General features: G+C 51.7%; 1 protein-coding gene across 1 annotated transcript in view; it reads right to left on the bottom strand.

The window, feature by feature from the left end:
• Nucleotides 1–1,637: 1,637 nt before the first annotated feature.
• Nucleotides 1,638–16,528, bottom strand: part of EDC4 (enhancer of mRNA decapping 4) — a 29,213-nt gene continuing 14,322 nt past the window's right edge. The window contains exons 16-30 of the mRNA XM_078868790.1: nt 14,555–14,750; nt 14,019–14,086; nt 13,642–13,750; nt 12,874–13,520; nt 12,409–12,516; nt 11,096–11,278; nt 10,935–10,968; nt 10,407–10,587; nt 9,407–9,562; nt 9,066–9,181; nt 8,007–8,172; nt 5,893–6,079; nt 4,636–4,864; nt 3,883–4,046; nt 1,638–3,304 (exon numbers count right to left, since the gene is read on the bottom strand). Of these exons, the coding sequence (XP_078724916.1) occupies nt 3,115–3,304; nt 3,883–4,046; nt 4,636–4,864; nt 5,893–6,079; nt 8,007–8,172; nt 9,066–9,181; nt 9,407–9,562; nt 10,407–10,587; nt 10,935–10,968; nt 11,096–11,278; nt 12,409–12,516; nt 12,874–13,520; nt 13,642–13,750; nt 14,019–14,086; nt 14,555–14,750 (2,734 nt within the window). The 3' untranslated portion in view covers nt 1,638–3,114. The remainder of the gene's footprint in view (nt 3,305–3,882; nt 4,047–4,635; nt 4,865–5,892; nt 6,080–8,006; nt 8,173–9,065; nt 9,182–9,406; nt 9,563–10,406; nt 10,588–10,934; nt 10,969–11,095; nt 11,279–12,408; nt 12,517–12,873; nt 13,521–13,641; nt 13,751–14,018; nt 14,087–14,554; nt 14,751–16,528) is intronic.

Below are 16,528 nucleotides of genomic sequence, written 5' to 3'. Positions count from 1 at the left end.
TATACAATCAAACGTAAAAATAGCACTGCTTTGTATGCACTCATTGAATGAAGTTTAAGATGAAAACGAAAATCATAATCCAATGTTCATCATTAATATAGAAACGGACGTAATAGAACATCAAAAATACCGGCTTCATCGTAATTTGTGAGTTAATCGCTGTCTATTTTATGCCAATCGATCCATGGATCGAGTAATGATGTGACACGCCCCTTAATTTGATTCGCTAACATCAGCAAGATCGGCGATTCCGTCGCAGTCCGCTTTAATGATATCAGTGCCACTTGATATACCATTGGGCCCTGATGAGAATTGCATTTCATTCAATGTTTATTGACGACCAGTTTTTTAATTGGGATATGAAGTTACCAAATAGCTATTGAATAGAATTAGAATCGTTATTTATTCTGGAGGAATCCTTTGAACTATGAAGAACTTTTTCACAGATGTCCAGGCAGAGCCGATAACTCTTAAATAATCAAGAAGTATTACTACTCAATGATAAACTAATGTATGTTAAAAGTCAAATGAGAAAGTTGTTTGCACAGTGCATTGTGGGAAGATTTGTTCTTGTCAGCACAAGGCACGATCCACGTAGGAATGCATTCCTGGGCCCGATTACCACCATCACCGAATGGGCACAGATGGTAAAGACGCCACATGGCCCAGCATGTCGCATCGTTGCATATTCAGGCAAGTGTTATTTGGGCGTTTTGTGCTGTGTGCGCCAACGCACTTGTGTATAAGCGCCAAGAGATCAAGAAAACATTTCAGGAAATAACGCAGCCCGGGACGACGAATCCCCGTGGTGATGACCAACAGCAGCAAGTCCACTGCGTGGTTTTCAACCACCCACCGTGCTCAACCACCCACTCCAGCTGAGGTCTCGGGAGAAGTGGGAGACCGGAGCGATGCAGGTCGGGCCACTGACAGAACTACCTCCCGCAAACGTGGCGACCCCTTCACGGGCAGCAGGCGCTTCACCCTGGGCTTCTCAGCTCCACCCGGCGGCCCGCCAGCCCCTCGCCACACGCCTTCAGTGGGCAACGCGGCCCCGGCGGTGTCCCCCATCGCGATTTCATTTCACTCCCCCATCTCACGCGCGGCCCTTGCCTCGCCCCCCTCTCCCCACCTCACCCCGACCCCCAGGGCCGTTCATAGGGGGAGGGCATGGGGGGTATGGGGCCCGGGGCAAATCACAGCGCGTGGGTCCCCCCTCCCCAATGACTTCAAACTAAACCAGAAGTATTACATCTGACACCCTGACGTTCAGACGCGCCCCCTCCGCCCGCCCCAAAGCGTGGGGGACGGGGCGATCGCCCCAATTCGCCATCGCCCTAAGAACGGCTCTGCCAACCCGCACAGCGATCTCAACGCCGTCGTCCCACCACTCGCGAAGACATCGCGGTCGTACCTCAGCCGATCTCCGAATCTATTTGTATTCTGTGAAGGCCTCACCATCTGCTGTTGCCGTTGCATTCCGAGGATTATCCGGTGTTTGGTCATCCCGGCCGCTTCCCCGCTCGCGCCGCTCAACGTGAAATCGTTCAGAGTCGTGGTCGATCAACGGAGAGTGGGGGAGGGGGGCAGATGGGTATGGGAACCGACTCATTCAGGATGTCCGAGAACACACATCAGTCCTTGACGCGATTACACTTTACTTGCGTAATAAAAGAAAACAACTCAACTGTGCAGATATTTGAACCCAAACGCAAAATCAGTGGTAACAGAGCACTACGTGTTTTCAAACTGCGACTAACTTATAAAACAAAACAAGAAACGTATGCAGCACTCGCCAGCTCGTACGTGAGCGACTGTATAAAACTGGGGTGGTGGCTTCCTGTCGCTCAAAAACGCTCAAGACTTAACCACTAAGACTAAAATAAATGCCACAGCCAACGAGAGCTCAAGGCTGGGGGGGGGGCGGACGGAAGGGGGGGGGGTCTGAATGTAGTTTGACGTGACGCACGTGGGACCTGGAACTCTGGCTCGACTACCGCTAGAAGTCGCCCACCCAACCATTCGACTTTTGAGCGAGCGATCGCCGACCGCCCCCGAACGCTCCTACATGCGGCGATGCACACATCCTGCCAAGCCGGCTGACCTATCCAGCACTTCGGCTGTTTTCACAGCAGAGTAAGATGCTCAATTTTTTTAACGGTGTTCCCAACCAGACGCGACTGCATTTTCGGCAATGAAACTCAACGTTAAGGCTTCCATGGAACCTAGGCAATGTTTTTACCCCTGGTAACCACCCGATTGTAACCTCATCAGGTATAGACACCTACATGAACGGCATCAACAACATTCACATCTTCCACAAACAAAGGAAAACTGGCTGATTAGCGACACTCACCAACACGTGCTGCTGTGAAGACAAGGGCGTGCGAGTCCGCCCATGGTAGTTCAACCATCTCAACTATTTTATTTCACCAGGTAAGGCCCAGTGAGCTATGTAGCTCTTTTTTAGAAGAAACCTGGCCACAAATGATAGCTCAACGAAGTCCCTTATCACGTGGAAATGTATAGCAACCGAATACTCTAAACGCACGTCTCGAAATGTGGAGGGATAAAACTGGAGGACCCGGAGAAAAATCCACGCAAGCACGGCGAGACAGCCATGCAAACTCCAAATATACAGCAGGCGTCAAAAGTCGGGATCGAACCCAAATACCAGGCGAGGGAGTAAACATCTCGCCACCACGGACTTTGAGGAAGCCCTTTGGTCGTCGCGTGAGGCCGTGCTCTCTCAATCCAAAAGAATCTTTAGGTCACATCAGGCCGGTGAGCCATGAAAATTGGACACGGAGCCACTCAAAACATTCTTTTGACACAGCCACCCCCTGGGTAATGGACGGCAGGACGCTGCTCAGGACACTCTTGCGAGAGAGAGACTCTGACCCTGGTCTCTCTCGAGTTCTTACCCGGGTTAAACAAAACGTGACCAAACCCGACCTTGCTCGTGAGCAGAACTACGTTTCGTTAACCGCAGTCGGGTGGGACCGCAGGAGGAAGAAAGGAGTGAGTGAGCCGGGTTGTGTGCGGGGCGTGGTGAGGCGGGAAGGCGGTGGTGAGGGTGGTGGGGTGGGAGGGTGGCGGTAAGGGGGGTGGGGGTCAGGAGTGGCGGTTGAGCAGGGAGCCGACGGCCATGAGCAGGATGCGCGCCTGCTTGGAGAACTGTCCGCGCTGGTCGGCGGCGAGGAAGGCGTGCATCTTCTGCTGCACGGGCACCAGCACGGTGGCCGAGTGCTCGCGCGTGATCGAGTGCTGGGGGTCCAGAGACATCACCGCCTCCTCCAGGAACCTGGACGCGGACGCAGAAAGAGATCAGAATTATTATTATCGTTGTGCGTGTTTGCCTAGGAACGCTTCACTGAGTGTCAACTCTTTCTCATGAGAGCCCTGATAGAGGGTGAGGTTGCTGCGTTTATCAATCGAGTAATTTGCAGTCGATTTTTTGTTTTACTATTTACCGAGTTAAAGCAGCTCCTTTATTTTTGCATACCGTATGCCTCTTACACGGGGTGTCATGCACGAAAAAATACTGCTTCTAAATCCTTTCTGAGAGCAAACAATTGATGATATACAGAGGTGTGAGGCTTAATTGCAATGATGAATTTTGCAGAATCGAGTGATATATTTTAACTGTGGCCGTGACTTCAGTATGCCACGGCCTATAGTCTTGCTGCTTCACTGCACGCCGCACCACAACCTCCGTTGTTGCACATTCGCCGGCTAAGGCTGTGTTACAAGCACTGTAGAGAGCAGCGCCCTTCAGAGCAGTAGCAACAGCCAACAGGCAGGCGTGGAGACAGGACGAAGAGCCGGAGGGGGGTGGGGGGGGGAGTCGGGGGGGTTGGAGGGTGGGCAGCGCACACCCACCGGAGTTTGGTCTTGGTGTGTACGGCGAGGTCCATCGACAGCTGTTGCACCAGCGACAGAAGCACAGGCTGCGTGAGGGGGCACGACCCAGGTATGAACACCTGCGCCGGGTCCACCGTCTCGCACACAAACAGCACCAGCTCCAGATCTGCGGCCGTCAGAGCCTGAGCGCGGGAGAGAGACGCAGCAGGGGTGAGAGCTGCCTGCGAGGGCGTGACACGCACAAACGTACAAAGATCCCCTCCTCCCCCGCCATAGCTTTGATCGACTGTTGGGGCAAGTGCTGTTAAGCGAGCAACTATAAAGGTCGGCACAGCACACAGAGAGGGTGGGGGGCCAGCACCACGTCGCGCCACATTTGTCTCCCCAGTAGCGATGTTTACGACACACCACACCAGGTGCTCATTTGGGTCGGAGTTGATTACTCACGCACACCCACGGGCACACTGTGTGCTGTGCGATCAATTTTTATTGCACCGTTTTCGATTTGAACCTCTGTAACGCGGTTGTTTTTCCTCCTTGATTGCTTTCGTCATTTTGGTGACGCGGGTCACTCTTGTAAATGAGACTATCTATCCCCGCGTCTTGCGTTCTCGCACCGAGTTACGCAAAAACGAACTTGAAACTTACGACCCAATCAAAATTTGTCTTTTCCCACAGATTACCGACACTGCAAATTGGCATCGAGGGCGAGAATCGCACAGCAAATAAATCGTCGTCGCGGGCAGTGGCCGGTCGGTCGGTTGTCCTCACCTGCTGGAACGCCTGGTTAATCTGTCCCTGCTGCAACAGCTGCATGATGTGCTCCTGCTGCACACGGAAGTCGATGGGGGGGTGGTGCGCGGACGGCACGGGCGTGCTCGCCGCGGAGCGCACAGCCTGCATGATGCTGTTGGTCACGGTCGCGTGCTGCTCCTTCAGCGCCAACGCCATTTCCTCGCGCACCACCCGGCGCACCGTCCCTGTTAGGCCCTCCTGCAGGCTGCACGCACGCACATGGTTACACGCACACACGCACACATGGTTACACACTAGTGCATGCACACTGGTACACACACATGGTTACACACACGGGTCGGGTGCATGCACACACATGGTTACACAAACAAGGTTACACAGTACACACACGGTTACACGCACACACACACGGTTACACGCGCACACACACGGTTACACGCACACACACACGGTTACACGCGCACACACACCCACAGTTACACACACACACACGGGTACAGGCACATAGACAAAGATCCCGTATAGCCTGAAACAGACTTTTGGGGCAAGTGCTGTTATAGCAAGCACCTATGAAGGCTGGCATGGCACTCAAGGGGCGGGTGGCCAACACCATGGCCAGCCGAGTGTTTCCCCAGTGGCGATGTTTACACACCGCACCAGGTACTCATTTGAGGCCGAGTCGACCTATGGGAGGCCCAGGACCGGTTCAGATAATCGTCACTGGTGCTGGCCATGAGCGGAAATCGAACTCGGGTCGCCGGGTTCGTAGCGCAGCGTGTTAACCGCTACACTACCACTCCCCGCAGTTACACACACGCGGGTACACGCACATATGGGGTTACTGGCACACCATCGGAGTATACACGCATGGGTAGGCACACACACAGAATACACAAGGCTTCATATCAGTATACATACAAAGGGGCACACACAGGAGACCATACACAGAATTCATTCCACATGAGCCACAGATTGGGGTACAGATACATACAAGAAAAAGATCCCCCATACAGCCTTAACAGAGATCTGGGCCAAGTGCTGTTAGCGAGTAGCACCTATGAAGGCCGGCACGGCACACGAGGGAGTGAGTGGCCAGCACCACGCCCGGCCGCCTTTGTCTCCCCCAGTGGCGATGTTTACACACAGCACCAGGTACTCTTTTGTGGCCGAGATGACCAATGAACACCAAGGCACACGCGCACGGGAACATCGTCGAACTTGACAATTCATGGTGAAACGCACCGACCTATTTGATTGTCTGTAGCCACCTACCTGCACGATACGTCACGCATCTGCGCCTGTATATCCGTATGCACGCTGGCAGACAGCGCTGGTGCCAGCTGCTGCGTGGAGGCTTGCATGGCCATCAGGGCCTGCTGCAGCTGCGTGCCCATGCCCTCCAACGCACCTTGGTCCGCCTGCCTCCGCGCCGCCAGGTGGCTCTCCAGCTGCTGCACATCTGAAACCGTGACGACGAGCAGGCACATATTGTAAGGAACAAGAACGAAGCTCACGGGTGATCGGACCTTGGCTTCTGTAGAACCCGGTCTGTGGGACTATATGGGCCTTCGTTTCCATGGTACCCGGACCGTGGAATTCTCTGGACCTTTGTTTCTGTAGTACCCGGATTGTGGAATGGTCTCCTGAAGGTTGTTTCAGGGAGTCTGGTTAAGTTGGGATCTTCAAGTCCTTCTGCCAAAAATTATTCCTCTCCCTGAAGGTATTGCTTATTTTAATTGAGCCACTTCTTACCAAAACACCCCTTAATGTAGAGTGCCTTGCGGTTTTAGGAAAGGTTCTCGATACAAGCTGTAATTATTATTCACGCTTGAGAATATTTTATCACGCGAGTACAGCGTCGTTCAAATGACGTTGAAAAAAATTTCCGCCGAATTTCCAACGCGCGCACTGTCCGTTTTTCGCAGAGGCTCCACGACAATAGCCAGAAGCAGTGCCAACAAAGGCTCAAGCTCTGTGGGCCTATCGTGGATGTTGATTTTATTCTATTAACGAACGGTTAAATAATGCATGGGAGGAAAAGAGAATAACTAGAGAAGAACTCACGAGTGCAGGGGATTGGGGCGGACTCAATCCCTGTACACGAAAGTAGACTTCGATTATCCACGCTAATGACGGGGAGGCCAGCCACGGATAATTCAAAATCGCGGATAAACTAAGAATATAACATTTTCCTCGGATCTCTATGCCAAGAACCACAAATATAGGGAAAATTAAGTTTCAGTAAAGAAAATAATTTCTTAATGAACAAAACAAAGAATAGGAGAGCCATGCCAATCAAAATCAATCAAACTCCGCCCACTGTTTTATAAATATGCAACTACTGTACTGTAGAGGTGATCACGTGGATTTCGGATTAAACACATTCCTGCGGAGGGAGCTGGTAGGAACGTTGGGTTGCTCGGTCAATGGCCAGTGTCAACGGCGGCGTGGTGTATTCCGCAAATATGGCCGACTGTGAGGGCGGGCACAAGCCGGCGTGAGTAGGTTAAACGCTGAGTTTTATAAGGGCACCACGGGGTGACCAGCCCCTCCCCACCAAGCCCCACCCCTCCCACCCAGCACCACCCGCCCCACCCAGTCCCTCTCCACCCAGCCCCACCCCTCCCATTTTTGGATACACGACGGACGGACACAATAATCCCCTGTGGGCTGGTGGAACCAGGTGATTCCTACCAGTACCAGAGCACATATTTGTACGGTTTAAGCACGTGATTTGTACTATACATTTCCAAGAATAAAAATGTACAACTATTTTTAGATTGTTAAATCGGCTTTCAGGGAAAATCCATGAGTTATTAATTCATGTCAAAATCTCAGGTGCGCGGTTAATCCGCAAAATGGGTAAACCGCATAGGTTATGCAGCATGCAGTTACTGTATTTTCCCGCATATGCATATAACCCGCAGACGCATATACCCCGCAAAAAAAGCTTTTTGTGTAAAACAAATTTCAGATAGCCCGCGCCTCCATATACCCCGCATGCATTCATATCTTTAACGTCGTTACCGCAGCTTAATTCCATCATATTAATACGAAGTTTACATTTGTAATACATTCCACTATCAACTGTTAACGTTAAAATCATAACGTGCACAAAGAAAACAAACTAACTGGAAACGAGTGAACGTAAAACAGTAAATAAGTAACAAAGGTAAATATCCAATAAATAAGTAACACATAACTGGTAGATAAGTAAGTACAGTTTTAGCACTGGTAGATTGCGCACTGCGCAGACAATAGCGGCACTACGGTAACGCCGTTGCCTCGCCCCCAACCCCCCTATACGGGGAACCTTTGTCTTGTCTTTGCGTGTGGGTGCGTGTGTCTGCGAGTGTGCGTCTGCGTGTGTAACGAGGGCCACTGACATTCATGGGTGCCGCGGTGGAACACTTCGTTGATCTGCTGCATCAGGGCCTGGCAAGCGCGGTCGAACACCGGGGCGGCCGAGCCCTGGAAGGCCTCCCTGAAGGCGACCTGCATGGGGCCCTGGAGGCACTCCGCTGCTGCCTTGCCGATGGCATCCGAAGTTGCCTGGGAGATTCACGCGCATGGAAAAACAAGGGCGGAATTCACAGTCAAGTTCACGAGCTTCGTGCTTTCGGCTTAATTTCCTCCTCATTCCCTGACCAATTTAAACTCCTTCCTTGATCGAAGTTCTCTCAGATGCCGACGTGCGAGTTTGTGCTATATCTGTGTTAGCTGCCAGTGTTACTTGAGTGGTGCAGGGGCCAAATGTTGTTCTCCTCCTCGAAAGTGTCTGCTACTGTGTGTCCGCAGCTCCGATGAGCACGGTTGGCTACGTACGGTGCGAAACAAGTTAAATATACGTTATGATTTATTCGCTGGTGTAACTTCCTGTCTTTTCACTGCGGTAACGCCACAGGGCCACTCGTAAAACCGCTCAGGGACGAATATTTCTCTCCCACGTAAAAGAATAAAATCAATAAATTCACTGAAAAAAGATTCATGTTTAAGTCACCGTAGTGCTTGTACAGCCACCCCTCCTGTATCCCTTAACCATGAGTGCACCCGTTGGCGCTAAAATACAATATCACACACCTGACAACATCATTGATGAGAGATTTGCCCATGTATGAAAGTAGGTGTGGTGTTTGCCAAGATATGGTACTGTGGATCATGAATCAAGGTGAATTTGTATTGATTCAGCTCAGTCGATCCGGCACCCAGTTCAAAGTTGATCGGACAGCCATCTTGAAACGGTCGATTCACAACAATTCATGGGCAATAGAATCACTGGCAATTTAAATAATTGGCAATCGATTCATTGGCAAGCAATACTTTGATAAAGTAGTTGTGTGACATGCCCCCTTTATTCGCTGAGCTAACATCAGCAAGATTGGCGATTCCGTCGCAGTCTGCTTTTATTGTACCAGAGCGCCCATCAGGATGGAGGAGGTACACACCTTGGCCTTGACCATCTTGGCGATGCCATCTCTCGTGGAGACCTCTGCTGCCGTCAGCTTGGCTGCCATCGTGCTCGTCAGCTGCGCTGCCAACGGCTCCACCGCTTTTGCGATCGCTGAGATAGAGAGGCATTTTTACTCGCCAATCGCACATCCCTCCACCCCACACCTTAAAAAAAGTCCAAGCGAACATTCAACAGCGAGGGCATGAATAACACGTGAAGCGATACCAGACCCTGGTTTTGGCTTCAAAAGGCTCCCAGAGCCCAGGATCAGTCATCGCCCAGAGACGTGGCCGTGCCGAGGCAGCGCGGTCGTGCGAGTGGACGAACGACGCTCACCCTGGGGGAAGAGCTTCTTGACTTCATCACGCATTCCCTTATCGAGGCGGGCTGCCACCACGCCGGACATGGCCTGCGTCAGGTTGTGCTGCAGCTGCTGCTGCAGCGCTCGCTCGCGGTCCTCGTGCTGCTGCAGCTTCGTGGTGAACCAGGCCTCTGGGTCACACGTCAAGGGAGCAACTTCTCCAGCAGGGACGTCCTGCCTCCGCACGACAATTCACTCCCTCGCCTGGTAAGCAGGAGGTTGTGGATTCGATGCCGACCCCTGATGTACATTTGGAGTTTGCGTGTTCTATCTCTCGGTGGTCGCGTGGATTTTTATCCGGATCCTCCGGGTTTACCCTCCACATTTAGAAATATCCATTGAGTATATAGCCTTAACAGACTGTTGAGGAAAGTGCTGTTAGTGAGCACCTATGAAGACTGGCTCGGCACAGGAGGAGGTGGGTGGCCAACACCACGCCCGGTTGGCTTTGTCTCCCCAGTAGCGACATTTACACATCAGACCAGGTACTTATTTGAGGCCGAGTCGACCGAAAAGAGGCTCGGGATGGGTTCAAATATTTGCCCCTGCTATTGGTCGTGAGCGAGAATCGAATCGGGTCATCGGGTTCAAAGCGCAACGCTTTAACCGCGACAGTCACACTCTCCAAATCACTCACTCACCCACTCGTCTACTCAACCACACCACTGCAGGTAAAAAAACGTCTCTTTCTGCTTATTCCCATCAACTGCTGGCCTCTTTTCCCAAACTCCTGTATAAACTTGGGTCACTTCAACAAATGGGTCAACTCCCAGCTCATAAAAAACTAGCAATCGGCCCAACTCCCGTACATGAGGATTAGAATCACGACCATCGGTCCCCGTCACCCTGATGAAGCAAACGCAGGCGAGAATGAATCGACGCTCGAGGCATGGCTACGCGTTCATTGTCTGAGGACTAAACGAACGGTGTGCGCTTGAAGCGGACGTGACGTGGCAGCACCCCGACGCAGGATACGGTCCTGCTCTCGAGACTTGGCCAGCGAGGCCTCCATGCGGCTCAAGAGGGCGTTGTTCAGCGCCTCCCCTCGCGCCTCCATCCCGCGAACCATCTCCTCCTGCCGGCTCCAGATGGCCGCCAGCTTGGTCTGCAGCGTCGTGAAGCACGCCAGCATGGCCGCCTGCCCATCCTCCCTCGCCTGGAATCACCACACGGCAGGGACGAATTACACCCATGGGTGTTCGGGAAAAAAAGCATTTGTAATGCAGCCTCCGAGCGTCAACGGTGCTACCGGCACCTAGAGGAGGCCGCTCTCCCCTGAATTTGCCCTCGCTTTTTTGTATTGTTTATTATTGCAACTTTCTAACCTACCCCCACAATGGACATCTGTGAAAAAGAGCTTCATAGCTCATCGGATTCCTCCAGGATAAGTAAAGATGCAGATTCTCATCGACTAATCCCGAGTACTGAATGCGCGCACCCTTCAATGCGTCAGTGCCAAGAGGCGATCAGCGACTTAACAAACGATGAGATGTATGCACCCACCTGGTCAGAAGCTGATGGATGAGATGCTCTTTCACTGCAAAGTACAAAAAGAAACACAAAACACACACTTTTAGATGGAGACCATCGTCCTATTCAAGTGAATGTGTTTCTCTGGTGCGTGGCTCCGCTTGGTCGCGCTGCTCAAGGAGCTGGGGCGGCACCTCTCTTCGCGGGTGGCCCTGCGTCGCGACTTTGGAGACAGGCGAGGGGACACGCGGCCCTTCTGGTCGCGGAAGCCCGGCTGAGACGGAGGCCCCCGGTGCGGCCCCGCAATGACGGCCGCCCCCGCGCCGGCCACAACGCCCGCGGGCGATGACAGGAAGGCAACCTCCTCATCCTGATCACTGATGACGGGGAGAGGAAAGACTTTGTTTCGTCATCATCATCACGATCCATGGGCAGATGGCCCACAGGTGTCCACTGCACATGTTGTCATTTGTTTCCACTTTCCTCTGCCTTGTGCCATTATGCTCAAGCAGTGCCACATCTTTCTGGCACAAATCTCTTGTCCTCAAGCCATTCTGTTAGGTCTTCCTCGACTTTCCAGTTCCTTCCATTTTTCCTAACAACAAACTTTGAATTTCCTGTTGTTATCCATCCTACATGTGTCTAAACAGTGCCAGTTTCCTTCTCATCACTGCCTACATCAGGTCTTGATGCAGGCAGTGCATCATGTTTAGCGATGTTGACCTTCTACCGTACACACCAGGCCCTTTGTGTCCTCGCCGCACGGCGGGATGACGAGAGCTCTCAGTACCAGTGCGTTTGGCGCAGCACGAGTTTACTACCGTGTCCAGGCATCACAGCACGAATAGCGGGGATTCTCACAGGGGCTGCCATACATTAAACAAATATATGTTACAAGAAAACACCACATACTGAACATATGTTAGACCTGCAGCAGCAAGTACTGCAAGCTATGCAGCACTTTGGTCAGGCTGGAGTGAAAAGTGACCGGTAAGCATGTAGCACAGTGCTAACCAAAAGAAAAAGCAAGATTTGTTTTTTTTACCGGGTAAGTCCCACTGAGCTGTGTAGCTCTTTTTCAGAAGTGACCTGGCCACAAATGACAGCTCAACGAAGTGGCTCGTCATGTGGAAATTTACAGCGGCCAAATACCCTAAATGCACGTTGATTCTAAATGTGGAAGGAAAATCCAGAAGACCCGGAGAAAAATCCACGCTACAAATATATAGGCGTAAAATATACAAAATGTGGGGATAGAGCGTTGCACCCTCACGTGCCACGGTAAAGACTCATCAGTAAATTGGCTGAAAACTTCTGAAAATAAAATCCCCAGGGAGCAGAAACCTCCTGAAAAAAGAGAGTCCTACGACTCAGCGTGGTTCTCCTGGATAAACAAGTCAACTATTATAAATTATAATAACCGACTGGCCCGCACGGTAAATAATAAAGCGTTATTAAAACGGCAGCGCGACACGCGGCTGCTGGCGGGGCGTCTGCGCGGAGGCACCTGTGCTCCGAGCTCGCGTCCTGACTCTCCTGCTGCTCCGCCGTGAGGTGCTGGCGCTCGCGCGATGGCGACGCTCGCTGCCGGCGCATCGCCAAGTCCTCGTCCGAGCTGAAGCGACAAAAAGCACAAACGGCCGTGGAGCCGACCTTGTTTCCTCCGCGAACGATCCGCCAGCTCTAGCGCGGCCCCGAAAGCCACCGCAGCCGGGCCAGTGGGCGGGCGTCACACCGACGAGGAATGGTTCGCGTCTTATTTTCCCTAGTTACACCGTGCAACGCAAAGCTCGCTGCACTCATTATGACAACTTTTGACTTTTACCGGCGGTGGTGGGGGCAGATGCGATATTTGTTGAGTGTTCGTACGTGTCGTTTGGGAGGTAGGAGGGAAGAGGACTTGGATCTGGGGAGTTCCTGCCAAATGGCCGTTTGAACTCTGGAGCCTTCCGATGGTGCGGTGCCGACTTACCTGACTTTGACTCCACCCCGGGTCTCTCGCGTGAGGTCAGGAGCCGCCGGCCACGCGGGGCTGGTGGACGCGGCGTTCTGCTGCTGCTGCTGCTCCTGCTGCTGCTGCTGCTCCTGCTGCTGCTGCTGCTGCCCGTAGAGCTGCCGCGGAGGATCCTCCTTCTCGGCTGCCCGCTGCGGCCCGACCACCTGGCCCGGGGCGGCCTGCCTGGCCAAGGGAGCGAGGTGCCCCCCTGCCTCAGATGGAGAATGCCGACCGAGGCTGTAGGTGCCCCTGAGCACGTTGTCGGGCATCTGACGCTGGCCGGCGACGGTCCCCAAGCTGCTCTGCCCGAGTGGGGAGACCAGGCGAGGTCCGGCATCCAACGGGGGTACTTCCATGGAGCCAAACGACCCCCTGCTAGGGGCGTCGGGGGACCGAGGACGGCTGCCCGCCTGCCCAAGAAGGCCGCTCTGCTCACGCGGGGAGCCCAGGCGGGCGCCCGGCTCGGCCGAGTCCCGCATGCCCCTCTGCACAGCTTCGGACGCCACCTCGGGGATGACCTGGGGCAGGGTGGAATTGGACGAGGCCGAGGAGATGACGTCGGGCGAGCGGAGCTCTCGCGGAGGAGACGCGTTGGTCAAGTCGGCCATGGCGAGGGGAGAGGCCTGCGAGGGGGGGGCGGGGAAGAGGCACACGGCGCGCCAGCGCGATCATCACGCGCTGTCATCGCGTGCACGAGGCCGACGGTGCGCGGGAAAACAAGAAAGCAACGGCGGCGTCACTCACCCCGCAGTGTGAGCCCCCCCCCGGAGGCATGCTGAGGGAGCTGTGCAGGCTGCTGCCAGGGGTGAGCGTCATGCTGCTCACCGGTGACATGAGGGGGCTCTGAGAAAGGCTGCAAGACAAGGATGATGACGTCAGCCGACCACGTGCCGAGCGATGCACCGCGTCCTTACCTCAAAAAACCTTTATTGTGATTATTGGTCGCGAAAGCCTACGTGTTAAACTCCCCCAAAGTTGTCGTTACTTTAGACTGTGAGCACTTTCGGTACAGCGTGTCACAAAAAATGACAAATATCAAGCCGCCTCCTACAGCCAGTGCCGTGAAGTCTGTTAGACAAAATGTGTGTCACAAGCGAGAGCTGCACACAGGCACTACTCACACATTGCTTCCAATCACCGTCACTGCAGTCAGAGAACTGCCACTGCCCGTTGGAGAGCCAAGCCCCAGCTGTAACACAAGGAGTGCGTTTGTTGGAATTGTAAAACAGAAAACATTCAGATCTACCCATCATCTTTCTAAAACATGCTTTGTAAACCCAGTAGAGTCTTAATTTTTTGGTTGATCTCACGTTTGTTATGCCACAAGTATTTTTTTTATAGATTTTAATTTTATAATGTTACCATCATCACAGGAGTAAAACTCATTTACATATGGTTTGGCACTCTTGAGCTGGCTTTGTGCTTTTTGCCAAACTAATCTATTTATTTCACGAATGCTTTTGGATGTGGCTTTCACACGGAGCACCAAATACACGAGGAAATTCATAATTTAAATAAGCAGGTATATCAATGTTACGTGAGTAGACATCAGCCAACGTAGCCACAGAGGCAAACTACAGCCAACTAATCTATAAACAACACAGCCAGAGAGAGTCGGCGGTGGCTCGCTGGTGGTTATTGTGAACCAGGGCAGCACCTGCTTGGGGACCAAGCTGCTCATGAAGTCGTCGGGGGTCTTGAGCTGCAGCTTGGCGTCGTCGGGCAGGGCCCCCGCCGGCGTGAGTGGAGACATGAAGTCCTCGGGGCGGGCGAGCTCTCCCGCGCTGCCTCCGAGTCCGGGACTCAGCAGGGCAGCGCCCCCACCCAGGTCCACCCTTCCCAGGATGTCCTCCCTGTACCCACGAGCCATCGACGGAGTCAAGATTGTGTATTGATCCCGGAGGAATCCGCTGAGCTGTTAAGCTCTTTTTCACGGCTGTCCAGTTGAGGGCGGGTCAGCAAAAGTTACGACAAACAATACAACAAACGATAGGAGTGTAAAATAGAGAAAAGGTAAGCAAGTCATGGTAAATAAATATGTATGTAAATAGAAATTGCATAAGTAAATACATTTTTGCTGATCTGTCAACACCCAATGCAAGCTTTGGGCAAGGGAGCAAAACAACAACAAAAACAGTCCCAGACTATACCAAGGCAACACAAGAACTATCAAAGTTACAAATCACAAATATGGCTGTAATACTGGATCCCTTGCAATAGGTGTCCATACGTCGTGTCTGCACAGGTTAACACCTCCTGTATTAATTTTTAATTTAAAGCTTTCGTGACTGCAGGGATTCATATGCTTGGTTATTTCGGTAAAGTCACGTAGAAGGGAAATAATAAGATAATAAAAATATAAAACAATAAAAAATCTCACGACGTTTCGACTGTAACACAAGCAATCGTCATCAGGTGTGAAATCCACAGCAAGAAAATTTGAAAAAAGTGGCGGTTTTTCCTGTCAGCACCACAGACAGCGATTTGGCAGTTGGCCAGATGGACGAGTCCATCTATGTTCAGAAAAGAGGAGGGGGGGGGAAAGAAAATGGAATGCGGTCTGAAAGTCACCGTAAGCGTGAACACAATCAATTAAGACCCAAAATGATTTTATCAAATCCTTCCAATGATTGCTAAGCCAGAATCCATCTTCTCGGTTGAAATTGTCTCTGTGTTGTATATATGTGAATAGCCTCACATGACATTGACTTCTCCAAGACAGAGGTTCTCTGCAAGCCATCTGGCTACCATGAGATTCGTTCATGAGGCTATCCACATATACAAACACAGAGACTATTTCAACCGAGAAGATGGATTCTGGCTTAGCAATCATTGGAAGGATTTGATAAACCATTTCGGGTCTTAATTGTGTTCACGCTTAAGGTGACTTTCAGACCGCATTCAATTTTCTTTTCCCCCCTCCTCTTTTCCGAACATAGATGGACTCGTCCATCTGGCCAACTGCCAAATCGCTGTCTGTGGTCCTGACGTTAGGAAAAACCGCCACTTTTTCAAATTTTCTTGCTGTGGATATCACACCTGATGATGATTGCTTGTGTTACAGTCGAAACGTCATGAGAATTTTTATTGTTTTATATATTTTTTATTTTATTATTTCCCTTCTACGTGACTTTACCGAAAGAACCAAGAATATACCTCCTGTATTACTGCCGAGAAGGGTAAAACATCTTTTTTATCATCTTGAAACCGGCAAAAAGGGTCTCATAGATATACCAACAGCACAGTCCAAAAGTTAATTTTGCCAGCTATGAGCTGGAGTCGACATAGGCCTCGGCAAGGTAAGGTAATTTACCCTTTTTACCAGGTAAAAGGGTAAAGGTGTTGACATTCCAAAGGGGTAAGGTAAAGGGTAGGGTAAAGGTAGCACGAAGTATTACCCGGTAAATACCGTTTACCGCTTGCTAAAAGCTCCGTGGCGCAGTCCGTGGCCTCCATTTAGAATTGGAATCATCGAGAGTATTCTATATGAATAAAGCACTCTACCTAGCATTTACCTGTTATAAACCTTTTTCATGTATAGTACCCCAGTAATTACCCTGTAATTGGGTAATTTGTATGGGGTAAGGGTAAAAGTTAGGGTAAAGGTAGGCTCTCATTGTTTTTACCTTTT

This window comes from Lampetra fluviatilis, chromosome 26, assembly GCF_964198595.1.
Source record: "Lampetra fluviatilis chromosome 26, kcLamFluv1.1, whole genome shotgun sequence".
Classification (NCBI taxonomy): Eukaryota; Metazoa; Chordata; class Hyperoartia; order Petromyzontiformes; family Petromyzontidae; genus Lampetra; species Lampetra fluviatilis.
The sequence above is the reverse complement of the archived record's forward strand: the minus strand, read 5'-3'. Positions and strand labels throughout refer to the sequence as shown.